Source organism: Eubalaena glacialis, chromosome 13, assembly GCF_028564815.1.
Source record: "Eubalaena glacialis isolate mEubGla1 chromosome 13, mEubGla1.1.hap2.+ XY, whole genome shotgun sequence".
Lineage (NCBI taxonomy): Eukaryota > Metazoa > Chordata > Mammalia > Artiodactyla > Balaenidae > Eubalaena > Eubalaena glacialis.
The window spans coordinates 30,942,989-30,959,647 of record NC_083728.1 but is presented as its reverse complement, the minus strand read 5'-3'; the positions used below and the strand labels follow the sequence as shown (position 1 = coordinate 30,959,647).

General features: G+C 46.1%; 1 protein-coding gene across 4 annotated transcripts; it reads right to left on the bottom strand.

Annotated features, from left to right (window-relative positions):
* Window positions 1-300: 300 nt before the first annotated feature.
* Window positions 301-16,172, bottom strand: ITPA (inosine triphosphatase). 4 transcript variants are annotated; one of them, XM_061208240.1, is made up of 8 exons: window positions 16,062-16,172; window positions 7,439-7,496; window positions 7,286-7,350; window positions 6,596-6,669; window positions 5,603-5,634; window positions 4,928-5,043; window positions 1,961-2,087; window positions 301-776 (listed from the first exon to the last, which is right to left on the bottom strand). In XM_061208240.1, exons 1-8 carry the CDS (start codon window positions 16,125-16,127, stop codon window positions 688-690), a joined length of 627 nt encoding a protein of 208 aa, XP_061064223.1. In that variant the 5' UTR covers window positions 16,128-16,172; the 3' UTR covers window positions 301-687. The 4 variants fall into 4 exon arrangements, with proteins under 4 accessions (XP_061064223.1, XP_061064222.1, XP_061064220.1 ...); XM_061208239.1 differs by having other exon boundaries at window positions 1,961-2,037; XM_061208237.1 differs by lacking the exon at window positions 16,062-16,172 and having other exon boundaries at window positions 1,961-2,037; window positions 7,243-7,350; window positions 7,439-7,499.
* Window positions 16,173-16,659: the final 487 nt, after the last annotated feature.

The window sequence follows — 16,659 nt, the reverse complement described above, 5'->3', positions numbered from 1 at the left end:
GCCCCCCAACCCAGCAAACACAATAGAAGCCAGCTGGGTGGTGGCATTGCTCAGTGGGTGGGTGGGCAGGCAGCAGGGATGTGGCACGGAAAAGTTCAGCCCATGATCAGAGACTTCAAGGACAAAAAGAAAGATATAATACTCCAGCTAGCAAGGGCACACAAACAGCCTCGACACAGCACTGCCCTCGTCCAGCCACCCCCCCAACCCCTTTTGCCCCCCCACACCCCACCGCCGACCTGAGAGGTTTCCTGCTCGTGTCAAAGGGGACTCAGGAGACAGACACCTGCCTGGGGCAGGTTTCAAAGCAAATATACCCAGTTTATTTTGGAAGCAAGTACCCTCCCGAATTTTTATTTGCTGCATTTAAAAAACATCTAAGGCTGTTTGTGTGGTTCTTCCCCAAACCCTCAACCCTGCCAAGGCCAGTTTTAACACCCAAGGTCCTTTCCGGATTCCAGGCCTGGAGGCTGTAGGAGGCCACTGAATCCCTGAGGGCAGGAGGATGGTGTCCTTTGGCCAAAGTTTCTCCAAGCAGAGCCAGCTGCTCCTGACGGCTGGTAACACCCCCAGGAAGTGGTACCCCTGAAGGCAGTACTTGGACAGGTGCCTGCCTGATAGAGGCGGTTTCCGGCTAGCCCTCCCCGGATCCTCAGCCAGAGTGGTCATCACTAGCTCCAAGCGGAGTCAGGTTGCCAAAGTATTCTTGCAACTCAAGCAGGGCCTGGAAGCGATGGGAGATGGTGTTCTTCTCAGCCTTGGGCATCTCTGCGTACCTAAGGGGCAACAGTAGCAGCTCAGAGAAGAGGGAGCCCGGATTCAGGGAGGGTAGGTACACCTCACCTCATCCTGGAGCCTAAAGCTCAAACAGTCCCTAGGAAAGGGTAGTGGGGCCACCAGCTCCTGGCAACCAGAGTTAATTTTTTAAAAACCAGAGTCTTAAATTGCCCTGTAGGTAGAAACCCATATTAATGAGTGTGAAAGGATCTTTTAAACTTGTTCTAGTGTGTCCAAAAGTCATCAAAGGGAAGCTGGGGACAGGGGGACGAGCTGCATGTTTGATCAGCTTTGTCATCTGTTGACGGGAAGCAGTGGGGCCTGACAGAGCAAACACAGCAATCTCCTCCAATGCACTGTGGGGCGGGCAGGTGTGGGCAGGGGGCAGCAGGCGAGCCTCGAACAGCCAGCCAGTGGCCTGCCATCCATGGCAGGACTCCAGTGAGCTGAGAATCCCTACTCCAGTTGTCACTTTCACATCTATGCTGTCCAATATGGTGGCTACCAGCCACTGTAGCCATTTAAACCAATTACAACTGAATAAAAATAAATTCTGTTCCTCAGTTGCTCTAACCACATTTCAAATGCTCCGCAGCCACATGTGGCTAATGGCTACCGGATTGCACAGCGCAGATATAGAGCATTTGTGTCACCAAAGTGCTGCTTCATGTTGTCCTCAGCCCTGCCTGGCTGTTGTGAGGCCTCAGGCCACACTCCCTAAGGGCCCCCCTCCAGCTTGACACGCCCGATTCCAATAATGGCCAACATGTCCCGTGTAAATAAGCGGGGGCTAGCATGAAATACTGAAAACACCTGGCACTGTGGGGGTGTAACGTGGTGGCCAAGTGCTAACATTTTTCCAGACTAAATGGGGGTCAGATAATCATCCAACAAAGCTGACAAGCCCAGGTCAGAGGGGGGAAGCCACTGAAGCTACAAAGCTGCTCTGCGCTGAGCTGAGCCCGAGAGCCCAGGACTTCAGCTACGCCCAGCTGCCTCCCAGCTGTGGACCGGGCCACCCAGATTCCTTGCATCCACCCCAGCAGAGCTGCCTTCAGCCAGAACGGCACCTCAGAGCCTGCCCCGCCTGTATCCGCGTGCCTGCACCTGGGCGGGGCACTGACCCAACCCCGACCACGGCCATCCCGACCCCACACCCCTGAAAGAAACTGGGGCTCCTTACGTCTGCTCATATCCATCAGGCTGAAAGCAGGGGTCCCAGCCAAAATCCCGGCAGCCACGGGGCACCACAATCCGGCCCTGCCAGAGGAAAGGGGGACAGGTGTGCCACTGGGTGTGGAGGAGATGCACTATGAGGAGGGCAGTAGCCAGCTTGTGTTTGGTTAGTTTATGAATTTGGTTAAACCCTATTTACTCAAAATATATTATTTCAAGGGGTCCATGGTGTCGGCAAATGTTTGCTGAACACAGATAAAATGCAGAGCAGGACGGCTCGCTCCCCACAGACAGGGAGGAACCACATGCTTAATCAGCCCACTGATACCCCTGGGACCAGCCTCCCTCTCTGAAGCTTTGACAAACTGTGACCTCACTGAAGAAGAGAATCAACTTTGAAAGACTGACAGAAAACATTTTCTCCTAATAGGAAGTTTGAGGGCCCTGAACTTTGCAGCCAAGCCCTGTGCCTGCTACTATTACTGCATTTCTCAAAATACAAGGGAGGCTCTAACAATTAAAAGAAATAACAAAATAGAAATTACTTTGCACAATGTTCAACACAAAAATGAGCTCAATAAATACAGGGTGTAAGAGGCAAATTCCAAAAGGAAAATGTGACAAAGATAACCAGTGTCATGAGATGTCAGGCTACCTTGGGAGTTTAAAAAAAAAACAAAAAAAAAAACACCAAAACTTATAAAATACAAGGAGGTACTAGAGGATGGGGATTAGCCATATAAATTCCAAGTCATTCAGACCAAAGGCAAATTCTGCTTCTGCTAATGGGGAGCTGTGTGACTGAGGCCAGTTACTGAACCACTCTGAACTTCACCCATGCAACAACTGTTTTTTGAACACCTCAGCCAAGCAGCCACCAGGAAAACAGAAAGCCTTAGCCTTGCCTTCACAGAATGGATCTCTTAAGCAAAACAAGCATTACATCAGTAAACACATTAATGATTACCAAATGCAAAGTGTCTTAGAGGCAACAAACTGGGAGCTGGGCTCAAGAATAACAAGATGGGGAGCTCAGGGAAGGCCTCAGTGAGGAGGGGACACTTTGGCCACATAAAGGACTAGGGCAAGAACATTCTAGGTGGAGGACACAGCTGTGCCGAGGTCCAGAGATGGAGAAGGGCTTAGCATATGCACTGCTGAAAGGACAATGTGGCTGGGGTTTAGAAAGCACAGGGGAGAACAGAACAAGGAGAAACAAGGCTACCTCAGTTAAAGTCGGGGGCTGGCAGCAACAAAGTACAAACAGCAGCCCAAGCCGGGGAGACAATAGGGAATGGTCGGATGGCAGTGATCAGGCCCCGTCAGCAGCATAGCTGCTAGTCAGTCATGGTGCAGGAAGTTGGGCCTGTGGTTGTTCATACTTTTGATTTTTGAGAGAACATTTCTGTGAAAGTAGCAGACCACTAAAACTAACTGTTAAAAATGTAACCAGGCAATATGATCCAGCAATCCCATTTCTGGATATATATCCAAAAGAATGAAAACAGGATCTTGAAGAGATATTTGCACACCCACGTTCATAGCAGCATTATGAGCCAAAAAGTGGAAGCCATGCAAGTGTTCATCAATGAATACAGGCAGACCTCGGAGATATTGTGGGGTCAGTTCCAGACCACTGCAATTAAGCAATTATCGCAATAAAGCAAGTCACATGAATTTTTTGGTTTCCTACTGCATATAAAAGTTATGTTTACACTATGTTGTAATCTATTAAGTGTGCAATAGCATTGTCTAAAAAAAAATGTACATACCTTAATTTAAAAATACTTCATCGCTAAAAATGCTAACCATCATCTGACAATGCAGGATTGCCACAAACTTTCAATTTGTAAAAACATAATATCTGTGAAGCTCAATAAAACGAGGTATGCCTGTAAACGGATAAAGGAAAAAGTGGTATATATATACAATGGAATATTATTCAGCCTTAAAAAAGGAGATCCTGTCACATGCTACAACATGGATGAAACTTGAGGACATTATGCTAAGTGAGATAAGCCAGTCACAAAAAAACAAACACTGCAGGATTCCACTTATATGATGTATCTGAGGTAGCTGAACTCTTAGCAACAGAAAGTAGAATGGTGGTTGCCAGGTGCTGCAGAGAGGAGGGGAAGGTGGAGTCGTTATTCAATGGGCATAGTTTCAATTCTGCAAGATGAGAAAGTTCTAGAGATCTGGTGCACAACAGTGTACACTATTGTATTGTACACTTAAAAATGAAGATGATAATTTCTGTTACCTGTTTTTTCACCACAAAAATTAAAAATCTAATCAGGGAGGGTAAAGTAAAACATCTGTGGACAGTCCCTGGTGCAGCCACTGGCATAGGGCTATGTGAGCTATGGTGGGACTCTGGATTTTGTCCTGAGCAGAAAGGACAAAGCAGAGAAATGATGTGCCTGAAGGTACACTCCTGCCACGGGGAGGGGATGGATGGGCTGGGGTCGGGGGGGAGCAGGCCAGCCCAGAGGGTGGTCTGGACCCTGTGAGAAGCAGCTGAACCTATGGTCTGATAGGTAAGCATGGGGGCACTGAAGGGCAGTTCTGAAAGGAATGAGTTGGGGGGAGAAGGAAGATTCTATATGAACATAAGAAGTTGGAAAGGCTGTGAGATGTTCAAGGGAAGCTGTTGCCTCAGCAGTGGGATGAGGAGATTCAAGCTTGGAGAAGTCTGGTTTATAGATGTAGCTCTAGGAGTTGTCACCTTCAGTTTCCACATCTGCTTCTCAGGAGAGCATACAGTGCAGAGCTCTGGGTATACCAGGCCCCAACAGCTGTAAGCCATTGTGCGTTTCCAAACAACAGACTCAGGAGTCAAATACGTTTCGGGATTGACAGCACTTCTAGCTGTGGTACCCAGGGGCGCGCCCTCCCCACCATAGTCCTGCAGCATCATCGCGAGTCACAGCGCCCTCTGGCGGCACGCGAGGGAACGAGCATGGGTACGCACCGAAGTCCGGCCCCTGAAGAGGTGCACAGGCTCGCTCGGGTCCCCAGTGCTGAGCGCAAACGTGCAGAGTGCATAGGCCGACTTGTCTTGGAACCCAGCCAGGAGCTGGTGGAGACCTGCGGGCAGGTGCAGTGAGGGCTCAGCGCACTCTATGCTGCCCAGCCCCAGCCCCCTCTCCACACTCAAGGGGCCCAGGTGGCGAGGGGAGTTATACATATCACCAAATAGGCCCTGCACTGTTAACCCAGAAAGTTGGGTGATGGGGACGTCGGGTTCCTTATTCTACCACTGTGGGCTTCAGGGTATGCGCTGCTGGGACCAGGAGGAGCAGCAGGGTGTCCCCCTCCCCGCCCCCCACTGATGCAAGGACAGCAAGCAGTGGGGCCAGTCCCTCTCAGAGCCAGAATCAACTAGAGCCCCTTTGTCCCTCAAACTCAAAGCTCTCACCACCCACCCCCACCCCATCCACTACTCCCAAATCTCAGTGCTCCCTGGCACCGGGTGTATAGGGAGAGTGTGAGCTGTAGATTATAGATGGGGAAACTGAGGTGAATGGAGACTCTGTGAAGGGGATGGAACCTGAGATTCCTGATTACTAGTTGGAGCTCCTCCCCTAGAACCCACAGATTCTTAATTTCAAACAGGTCTAAAGAAAGAGACAAATGGGGATAATACCTTCAGGCTTTAACTTCTCCAGAAACCACTTTCTGCAAGAGAAATAAAGGTGAGTCAGACACCACAAGCAGATGGATGTTCTTACCACCTTGTTTCTGGGCTGCGTCCTCCAGGGATTAGAGCCCTGGGACAGCCAAGGAGAAAAGATAAAGAATGTCTCAACTCAAAATGAAGAGAAATAATCCAATAGGAAAAAGGAAATGGAGACAAAGAGGCAATCCACAGAAGAATCGATAAACCAGTGAAGCCCTCAATCTCACTGGTAATTAGGGAAATGCAAATTAAAATTGCATGTGGTAACATTTCCCACTCCCGCCATTACAAAATACTAAAAAGTCATAAAACAGTGCTGGTAAGAATATGGAGCAATGTACACTATAAGTGTGTAGGGGTGCTACTGCCTTGGCAAACAAATTAGCAATCCAAAAGTTAAAGATACAGTTAACCCTTGAACAACATGAGTTTGAACTGCATATGTTCACTTATACATGGATATTTTTCAGTAGTAAATACTACAGTAATATACAGTTGAATCCACTGATATGGAAGGCCAACTGTAAGTTAAACGCAGGTTAACCCCCCCGAGTTGTTCAAGGGTCAACTGTATACATACCCAAGACCTAACAAATTGGGGTATTTGTACCCTAGAGATACACAAAGACCTTCTGAGGGGGTCCAGGGTACTGGATAGCTTTAAGGAAATCCATCTGCAGATCTCAACTTATTTCCTCTTTCCTGAAACTGATCTGCCCACGAATGTACCTCTCCAATGGGTGAGTTCCCCTTGCCCATCTCAACTTACACAATCACATTCTCACACTTTACAAAAGAAAGGTATGCCTCTTCCCCATCCCTAATCCTCCCTCAAGACAATCTGACATACTGGTGTTGATGCCAAGACAGTGAATGACCCGCAGTATCAAGTAACCAATCATTTCAAAGTTCAAGTGGTTTTGTGGCCAGGGCCCTGCAAAAGGGTGGGGGAGCACTCACATGTAGGGGCCAGGGAGGCCCCCAAGGGCGTTGAAGCACAGACAGGTGTCCTCCACCAGTATAGGGCCCTGCACCTGCAGCACAAGGACATGCAGCCCTGAGACCTGTGCCCAGCAGCAGGCCCCATCTCCACCCTGAATTCCCCGGCCACCCAGGCCAAGGCCACACCCACAGCTAGCTGGGATGTGCAACAGCAGCAGCAGATAGAGGTCCATCTGCTCTGGGTAACAGCCGTTGACTAATCTCTTATCTTCATTTTAAAGGTAGGGACATCAAAGCCATGGCAGCTTGTAAAGTTTGCTCCAGGTACAGTGACAGGAGAGCTGGGATTCATACTCAAGCAGCCTGACTGTTTACAAAGCACTCTTTTTCAGTTCCACAGAGATGTGTGAGTGCAGGGTGGATGTATGTGGGGAGAATGCAGGGGTGGAATGTATGTATCTGAGAATTGGGAAGAGTGAATTATATGTGTGTGTGGTCATCTAGGGGGATACTATGCAGTCAAGGCTGAGAAAGGCAGGCAGTATTCCAGAGCCAACATTAACTGACTCCAGCCTAGCTAAGCCTGGAAAGGTCCTTCAAGTCATTATAAACTGGCCCACCATATTCTTTACCCATCCCCAGCAGGCACAGACCCCAGGAGCCACCTGGACAAGAGACGCAAGCACAGGACATGTGTGGAGCAAGCACCTGGCGAGCTGCCTCCTGACACTTCTGAATGGAAATCTCATCAGGCTCTCCTTGGTACTCTGGCACTTATCAGAGAAACAGACACACAGTCAGGTCACAGAGAGAGAGAGAAATTGAATCATCTTTTAAAAATAGAACTAAACAGAGACATACGGTCAATCTTCTGTGCCACCAAAGTGCATGGAAACTTATCTCCTAGAATCTGAATGACCTGTTCCAAAATGAAAGAACATTTATCACCATTTGTTTAACTATTCCCCATTACTACACAAGCTGTCACCCACCTTTCTCGTCAGGTAACTCTCCTGTCAGTCCCCTAAAGCTTACCAAGTCAGGCCCACGAGCCTCACCCCAGCCTTCAGGGTCCCACCCCAGCAGGTCAGCTCCCCCATCTCCTTACTCTCCGATCCCTCCCTCCTACTTCAGGTCTCTGTTCATGCTAACCACCCACCTAGAACACCCTCTTCCCTTCTCAATGCTCCCAAAACCTATCCTTTGGGCCAGGAATTTTCTATCAGGGGTTACCCAGAATTCAGGAGGTCTGTGAACTTGGATTAGAAAAAAAAAAAACTGCTTTATTTTCACTAACCCCTACCTGAAATTTAGCATCCCTTTCAATAGTGAATATAGAAAACAAACAAATAGCATTAGCATCTCCTGTGATATTTAAACTATTAAAATCACAGATGTTGTCATATCCCATTACAGTTGTAGCAGATATCTCAAAATATCATTTACAAGGGGCAGAGTCAAGATGGCAGCATGGGAAGACACAGAGTTCGTGTCTCCCTACAACTCGGGCACCTGCCAGATGCTGGTGGGGGACCTTGACGCCCAAGGAGACGGGAAGAACCCCCAAGTGAACGGCTCCTGCGATGGGAGCTCTGAGTCTGAACCACTGGACTAACAAGAGAACCTCAGACCCCAGGGAATATTCATTGGAGTGAGGTCTCCCGGAGGTCCTCATCTCGGCACCAAGACCCAGCTCTACCCAACAGCCTACAAACTCCAGTGTTGGAAGCCTCAGGCCAAACAACCAGTTAAACAGGAACACAATCCCACCCATCAGAAAAAATGAGAGGGTAAAAAAGTATGTCACAGATGAAGGAGCATGGTAAAAACCTATAAGACCAAATAAATGAAGAGGAAATAGGCAATCTACCTGAAAAAGAATTCAGAGTAATGGTAGTAAAGATGATCCAGAATCTTGGAAGTAGAATGGAGGCACAGACTGAGAAAATACAAGAAATGTTTAACAAAGTTCTAGAAGAACTGAAGGACAAACAAAGATGAAAACACAATAACTGAAATGAAACATACACTAGAAGGAATCAATAATAGGATAACTGAGGCAGAAGAACAAATATAAGTGAGATGGAAGACAGAATGGTGGAAATAACTGCCAAGGAGCAGAATAAAGAAAAAACAATGAAAAGAATCGAAGACAATCTCAGAGACCTCTGGGACAATACTAAACACACCAACATTCGAATTATAGGGGTCCCAAATAAGAAGAGAAAAAGAAAGGGTCTGAGAAAATATTTGAAGAGATTATAGTGGAAAACTTCCCTAACATGGGAAAGGAAATAGCCACCCAAGTCCAGGAAGCGCAGAGAGTCCCATACAGGATAAACCCTAGGAGAAACACACCAAGACACATATTAATCAAACTAACAAAAATTAAATTCAAAGAAAAAATATTAAAAGCAGCAAGGGAAAAGCAAAAAATAACATACAAAGGAATCCCCATAACATTATCAACTGCTTTTTCAGCAGAAACTCTGCAGGCCAGAAGGGAGTGGCAGGATATACTTAAAATGATGAAAGAGAAAAAACTACAACCAAGATTACTCTACCCAGCAAAGATCTCATTCAGAGTCAACAGAGAAATCAAAAGCTTTTCAGACAAGCAAAAGGTAAGAGAATTCAGCACCACCAAACCAGCTTTACAACAAATGCTAAAAAAACTTCTCTAGGCAGGAAACACAAGAGAAGAAAAAGACCCACAAAAACAAACCCAAACAATTAAGAAAATGGTAATAGGAACACACATATCGATAACAACCTTGAATGTAAATGGATTAAATGCCCCAACCAAAAGACACAGACTGGCTGAATGGATACAAAAACAAGACCCGTATATATGCTGTCTACAAGAGACCCACTTCAGACCTAGGGACACATACAGACTAAAAGTGAAGGGATGGAAAAATATATTCCATGCAAATGGAAATCAAAAGAATGTTGGAGTAGCAATACTCATATCAGATAAAATAGACTTTAGGGCTTCCCTGGTGGTGCAGCGGTTAAGAATCTGCCTGCCATTGCAGGGGACACAGGTTCAATCCCTGGTCCAGGAAGATCCCACATGCTGTGGCGCGACTAAGTCCATGCACCACAACTACTGAGCCTGCGCTCTGGAGCCCGTGAGCCACAACTACTGAGCCCGTGTACCACAACTACTGAAGCCTGCGTGCCTAGAGCCTGTGTTCTGCAACAAGAGAAGCCACCTCAATAAGAAGCCTGCACACCACAACGAACAGTAACCCCTGCTTACCGCAACTAGAGAAAGCCCATGCACAGCAACGAAGACCCAACACAGCCAAAAATAAATAAATAAATTTATTTAAAAATAGACTTTAAAATAAAGACTGTTACAAGAGATAAGGAAGGACAGTACATAATGATCAAGGGATCAATCCAAGAAGAAGATATAACAATTATAATCGTTTATGCACCCAACATAGGAGCACCTCAATACATAAGGCAAATGCTAACAACCATGAAAGGGGAAATCGACAGTAACACAATAATAGTAGGGGACTTTAACACCTCACTTACCCCAATGGACAGATCATCCAAACAGAAAATAAATAAGCAAACACAAGCTTTAGATGACGCAACAGACCAGACAGATTTAGTTGATATTTATAGAACATTCCACCCGAAAGTGGCAGAGTACACTTCCTTCTCAAGTGCACACGGAACATTCTCCAAGACACATCACATCTTGGGTCACAAATCAAGCCTCAGAAAATTTAAGAAAATTGAAATCGTATTAAGCATCTTTTCTGACCACACTGCTATGAGAGTGGAAATCAATTACAGGAAAAAAACTGTAAAAAACACAAATACATGGAGGCTAAACAGTGCACTACTAAGTAACAAAGAGATCACTAGAGAAATCAAAGAAATAAAAGAATACATAGAAACAAATGACAACAAAAACACGACGACTCAAAACCTATGGGATGCAGCAAAAGCTGTTCTAACAGGGAAGTTTATAGCAATTCAATCTCACCTCAAGAAACAAGAAAAATCTCAAATAAACAATCTAACCCTACACCTAAAGCAACTAGAGAACGAAGCACAAAGAAAACCCGAAGTCAGTAGAAGGAAAGAAATCATAAAGATCAGAGCAGAAATAAATGAAACAGAAATGAAAACAACAGCAAAAATCAATAAAACTAAAAGTTGGTTCTTTGAGAAGATAAACAAAATTGATAAACCCTTAGCCAGACTCATCAAGAAAAAAAGGGAGAGGACACAAATCAATAAAATTAGAAATGAAAAAGGAGAAATCACAACTGACACTGCAGAAATACAAAGGATTATAAGAGACTACCACAGACAACTATATGCCAATAAAATGGACAACCATGAGGAAATGGACAAATTCTTGGAAATGTACAATTTTCCAAGACTGAGCCAGGAAGAATTAGAAAATATAAACAGACCTATCACAAGTAATGAAATTGAAACTGTAATTAAAAATCTTCCAACAGGACTTCCCTGGTGGCGCATTGGTTAAAAATCTGCCTGCCAATGCAGGGGACACAGGTTTGATCCCTGGTCCGAGAAGACCCCATATGCCACGGAGCAACTAACCCCATGTGCCGCACCTACTGAGCCTGTGCTCTAGAGCCCACGAGCCACAACTACTGAGCCCATGTGCTGCAACTACTGAAACCCGCCTGCCGAGAGCCCATGCTCCACAACAAGGGAAGCCACCGCAATGAGAAGCCTGTGCACCACAACGAAGAGTAGCCCTGGCTTGCCGCAACTAGAGGAAGTCCACGCGCAGCAACGAAGACCCAACACAGCCAAACATAAATAAATAAAAATAAATAAATTTATATATAAAAAAAAATCTTCCAACAAACAAAAGTCCAGGACCAGATGGCTTCACAGGCGAATTCTATCAAACATTTAGAGAAGAGCTAACACCGATCCTTCTCAAACTCTTCCAAAAAACTGCAGAGGGAGGAACACTCCCAAATTCGTTCTATGAAACCACCATCACCCTGATACCGAAACCAGAAAAAGATATCACAAAAAAAGAAAATTATAGTCCAATATCACTGATGAACATAGATGCAAAAATCCTGAACAAAATACTAGCAAACAGAAACCAACAACATATTAAAAGGATCATACATCAGATGCAAGGATTCTTCAATATATGCAAATCAATCAATGTGCTACACCATATTAACAAATTAAGGAATAAAAACCATGTGATCATCTCAATAGATGCAGAAAAAGGTTTTGAAAAAATTCAACACCATTTTCCAATAAAAACTCTCCAGAAAATGGGCATAGAGGGAACCTACCTCAACATAATAAAGGTCATATATGACAAACCCACAGCAAACATACTCAATGGTGAAAAACTGAAAGCATTTCCTCTAAGATCAGGAACAAGACAAGGATGTCCTCTCTCACCACTCTTATTCAACATAGTTTTTGAAGTCCTAGCCATGGCAATCAGAGAAGAAAAAGAAATAAAAGGTATACAAATTGGAAAAGAAGTAAAACTGTCACTGTTTGCAGATGACATGATACTATACATAGAAAATCCTAAAGATGACACCAGAAAACTACTAGAACTAATCAACGAATTTGGTAAGGTTGCAGGATACAAAATTAATGCACAGAAATCTCTGGCATTCCTATACACTAACAACGAAAAATCAGAAAGAGAAATTAAGGAAACAATCCCATTTACCACTGCAACAAAAAGAATAAAATACCTAGGAATAAACCTATCTAAGGAGGCATAAGACTTATACTTGGAAAACTATAAAACACTGATGAAAGAAATCAAAGATGACATAAACAGATGGAGAAATATACCATGTTCTTGGATTGGAAGAATCAATATTATGAAAATGACTATACTACCCAAAGCAATCTACAGATTCAATGCAATCCCTATCAAACTACCAATGGCATTCTACACAGAATTAGAACAAAAAATTTTACAATTTGTAATGGAAACACAAAAGATCCCGAATAGCCAAAGCAATACTGAGAAAGAAAAACGGAGCTGGAGGAATCAGGCTCCCTGACTTCAAACTATACTACAAAGCTACAGTAATCAAGACATTATGGTACTGGCACAAAAACAGAAATACAGATCAAGGTGCAGGATAGAAAGCACAGAGATAAACCCATGCACATATGGTCACCTAATTTACGACAAAGGAGGCAAGAACATACAATGGAGAAAAGACAGCCTCTTCAGTAAGTGGTGCTGGGAAAACTGGACAGCCACAGGTAAAACAATGAAATTAGAACACCACCTAACACCACACACAAAAATAAACTCCAAATGTATTAAAGACCTAAATGTAAAAACAGACACTATAAAACTCTTAGAGGAAACCATAGGAAAAACACTCTTTGACATAAACCACAGCAAGATGTTTTTTGACCCACCTCTTAGAGTAATGAAAATAAAAACAAAAATAAACAAATGGGACCTAATTAAACTTAAAAGCTTTTGCACAGCAAAGGAAACCATAAACAAGACGAAAAGACAACCCTCAGAATGGGATAAAATATTTGCAAATGAAACAATGAGCAAAGGATTAATCTCCAAAATATACAAACAGCTCATGGAGCTCAATATCAAAAAAAGAAACAACCCGGGCTTCCCTGGTGGCACAGTGGTTAAGAATCCGCCTGCCAATGCAGGGGACACAGGTTTGAGCCCTGGTCTGGGAAGATCCCACATGCCGCGGAGCAACTAAGCCTGTGCGCCACAACTACCGAGCTACTGAGCCTGCGCTCTAGAGCCCGCAAGCTACGACTACTGAGCCCCCATGCCACAGCTACTGAAGCCCACGCGCCTAGAGCCCATGCTCCGCAACAAGAGAAGCCACCGCAATGAGAAGCCTGCGCGCTGCAACAAAGAGTAGCCCCCGCTCACCGCAACCAGAGAAAAGCCCGCACACAGCAACGAAGACCCAACGCAGCCAAAAATAAAAATAAATTAAAATAAAATAAAATAAATTTAAAACAAAAAGAAACAACCCAATTAAAAAATGGGCAGAAGACCTAAATAGACATTTCACCAAAGAAAACATACAGATGGCCAAGAAGCATATGAAAAGATGCTCAACATCACTATTAGAGAAATGCAAATCAAAACCACAATGAGGTATCACCTCACACCGGTCAGAATGGCCATTATCAAAAAATCTAGAAACGATAAATGCTGGAGAGGGTGTGGTAAAAAGGGAACCCTCCTGCACTGTTGGTGGGAATGTAAATTGATACAACCACTATGGAGAGCAGTATGGAGGTTCCTTAAAAAACTAAAAATAGAACTACCATATGACCCAGCAAACCCCACTACTGGGCATATACCCTGAGAAAACCATAATTCAAAAAGAGACATGCACAATCTTCACTGCAGCACTATTTACAATAGGCAGGACATGGAAGCAAACTAAATGTCCATTGACAGATGAATGGATAAAGAAGATGTGGCACATATATACAATGGAATATTACTCAGCCATAAAAAGAAACGAAATAGTTATTTGTAGTGAGGTGGATGGACCTAGAGTCTGTCATACAGAGTGAAGTAAAGAAAAAAAGTAAAGAAAGAGAAAAACAAATACCGTATGCTAATGCATATATATGGAATCTAAAAAAAAAATGGTACCGATGAACCTAGTGGCAGGGCAGGAATAAAGACACAGACATACAGAATGGACTTGAGGACACGGCAGCGGGGGAGGGAGAAGCTGGGGCGAAGTGACAGAAGCATTGACATATACACACTACCAAATGTAAAATAGCTAGTGGGAAGCAGCGGCATAGCACAGGGAGATCAGCTCGGTATGCATTAATAAAGCATATGTAACTGGATCACAAATATTTATAATATTTTGAGAATTGTAAATCAGTAGAATTGATTTCCTTTGTAATCCTATGTATTTTATTTTGTACATTTAAAAATATTTTCCTGAGAAAGGGTCCAGAGGCTTCGTCACTCTGCCAATGGGGTATCATGAGATGAAGAGTTAAAACTCCCTATTTTAGGCCAACTTCAAGTCTGTTTTCTCCAGTGAGCCTCCTCTGGCCACTCCAGCATCTTCTTTTTTTTTCTCCTTTTTTTGGGGGGCCGTGCCACATGGCTTACAGGATCTTAGTTTCCCGACCAGGGATCGAACCCGGGCCCCGGCAGTGAAAGCTCAAATCCTAACCACTGGACTTCCAGGGAATTCCCTCCCACTTCTTTAAATGTGGGAGGGCCACATTCTCAACCAGAGGTAGAGATGGCCTTGGGAGCTGGCACCCACCATCTTGCATGGGGCTCTGTTCAGTGTGGCACTGCCTGTCTGCTTGTCTGGTCTGGCCTCAAGATCCCAAACCTTTTATCAGCACAGGGCTCTGACTTCTGAGGCCACCCTGTAACAGCGTGCAAGTGTCATTGGTCCCTATGTTGTAGACAAATGACCCTAATGACTGCACCCCATTGGTCTGCCTCAGACATCTAGTAGGTGTCATCCTGATTCCCCACACATGACCCACCTCCTTGACCATGGCTGACTAAGTAAGGGCAAACCTTTGATCCAAGCAAGGCCAATCAGAGCTGATGTCTGGCAGAAGCCTTACTGCCTCCTCCATCAGAAGGGAAAAATGCAGAAAGACCTCAAAAGGAAAAGGGATGAGCATCCAGAGAGAACTAGAAGGACAAATAAACCCCTCGATAGGGACTCCTAAGAAAGACTCCTCAAGCCCTGTGGGACAGCATACCATTGTATTCCCACGATTGTCACCTGGTTGTTTACATGAGCTCCCTGTGTCTCTCTACTATTTGCAGCCAAAGCTGTTCCATCAACCCCCAGAATTCTCAGAGCTGGCCACAAAGTCCCTGTAGGCAGGAACTTTGGATCCACTGCCTCCTTCACTCCTCCTCTCCATTGCGCTGTGAAGCAGACCTCCTGCATAATGGCCATTTCACAGATGGCGGAAAGAGGCTGGGAGAGGCTGAGGACCACATTTCTGGACCGTGGTGGGGTGTGGAACTCAGTTTGGATGCCTGGCCCCACACCCTGTCCGGCCCCTGCCAACCCCAGGCCAGCAGCGGGGTCTGGATCAGCTCCAGAGGGGTGTCAGGGTCGCGGTTTGGGACCTAGCTTAAGAGGTGACCTTTGGGACAAGTGTTAAGGACCCCACCACTCCTTCAGCTCCCGATGCCCCTAAGCTCACAAGCCCCGTGCCCGGATTTGTCAAGGCCCTCATTCTATCGAGTCCAACCCCGGGTCGCCCCCACTCCGCACATGTGCCGGTCCACTCGGCGCGGCCCATCCCCTTCCCGATCCAACCCATCCCTCCGGGTCGGACTCTGTTTCCCCTCTGCTTTTCCACCCGCGTGCTTCCCTCCGCCTGGAAGCCACTTCTCCGCCTTCTCCCCAGCCAACCTTGCCACACGCTACCCCCCAACGCCTCCTGCTCGGCTTCCCACCCCTCCCGTCACCTCCTCCAGCTTCTTGGCGTTCCCCGTGACAAACACGATCTTCTTCCCGGACAAGGAGGCCGCCATTGTGAGCCACAAGTACCTGGCAGGCTCACCGGAAGCCCCTCTACTTCCGCCTGGCGGCGGAAGGGGGTGGCCCGGTTTCCGGCCGGGGGTGCCAGGAAGGCCGGCTGTGGATTTTGTTGCGTGCTGCGTGCTGCGTGCTGCGATGGCGGCGGCAGCTGCAGTCTGGGCACTTTAGGGGCGGGAAGGCTGCGCTGGGCGCCCAGAATCCTTGCTCAGATCCCCGGGAGCACAGCGCCCTTTTCCGTTTGAGCAGCCTGGGGCCCCGGGCGCTAGAAGGGAGGAGAAGGGCTCGGCCCTCCTGCGTCGGATTTGCTGGGGTCTTCCCAACGCTGGAGGTTGTGTACGCCGGGACCAGTCCCTCCCGCAAAGAGACGCTCTCCTCAAGGCCAGAAGAGACCGTTCCAGCCACCTGCCCCACCCCTGCTTTCGCCCCTCTCTGGGACAGGGACACCGAGGAAGCAAAGAAGCCCAGCGTAGCTACCTCGAGGCTGGTGATGAACTGCCTAGGCTCTGGACGATTCGCCTTAACCGC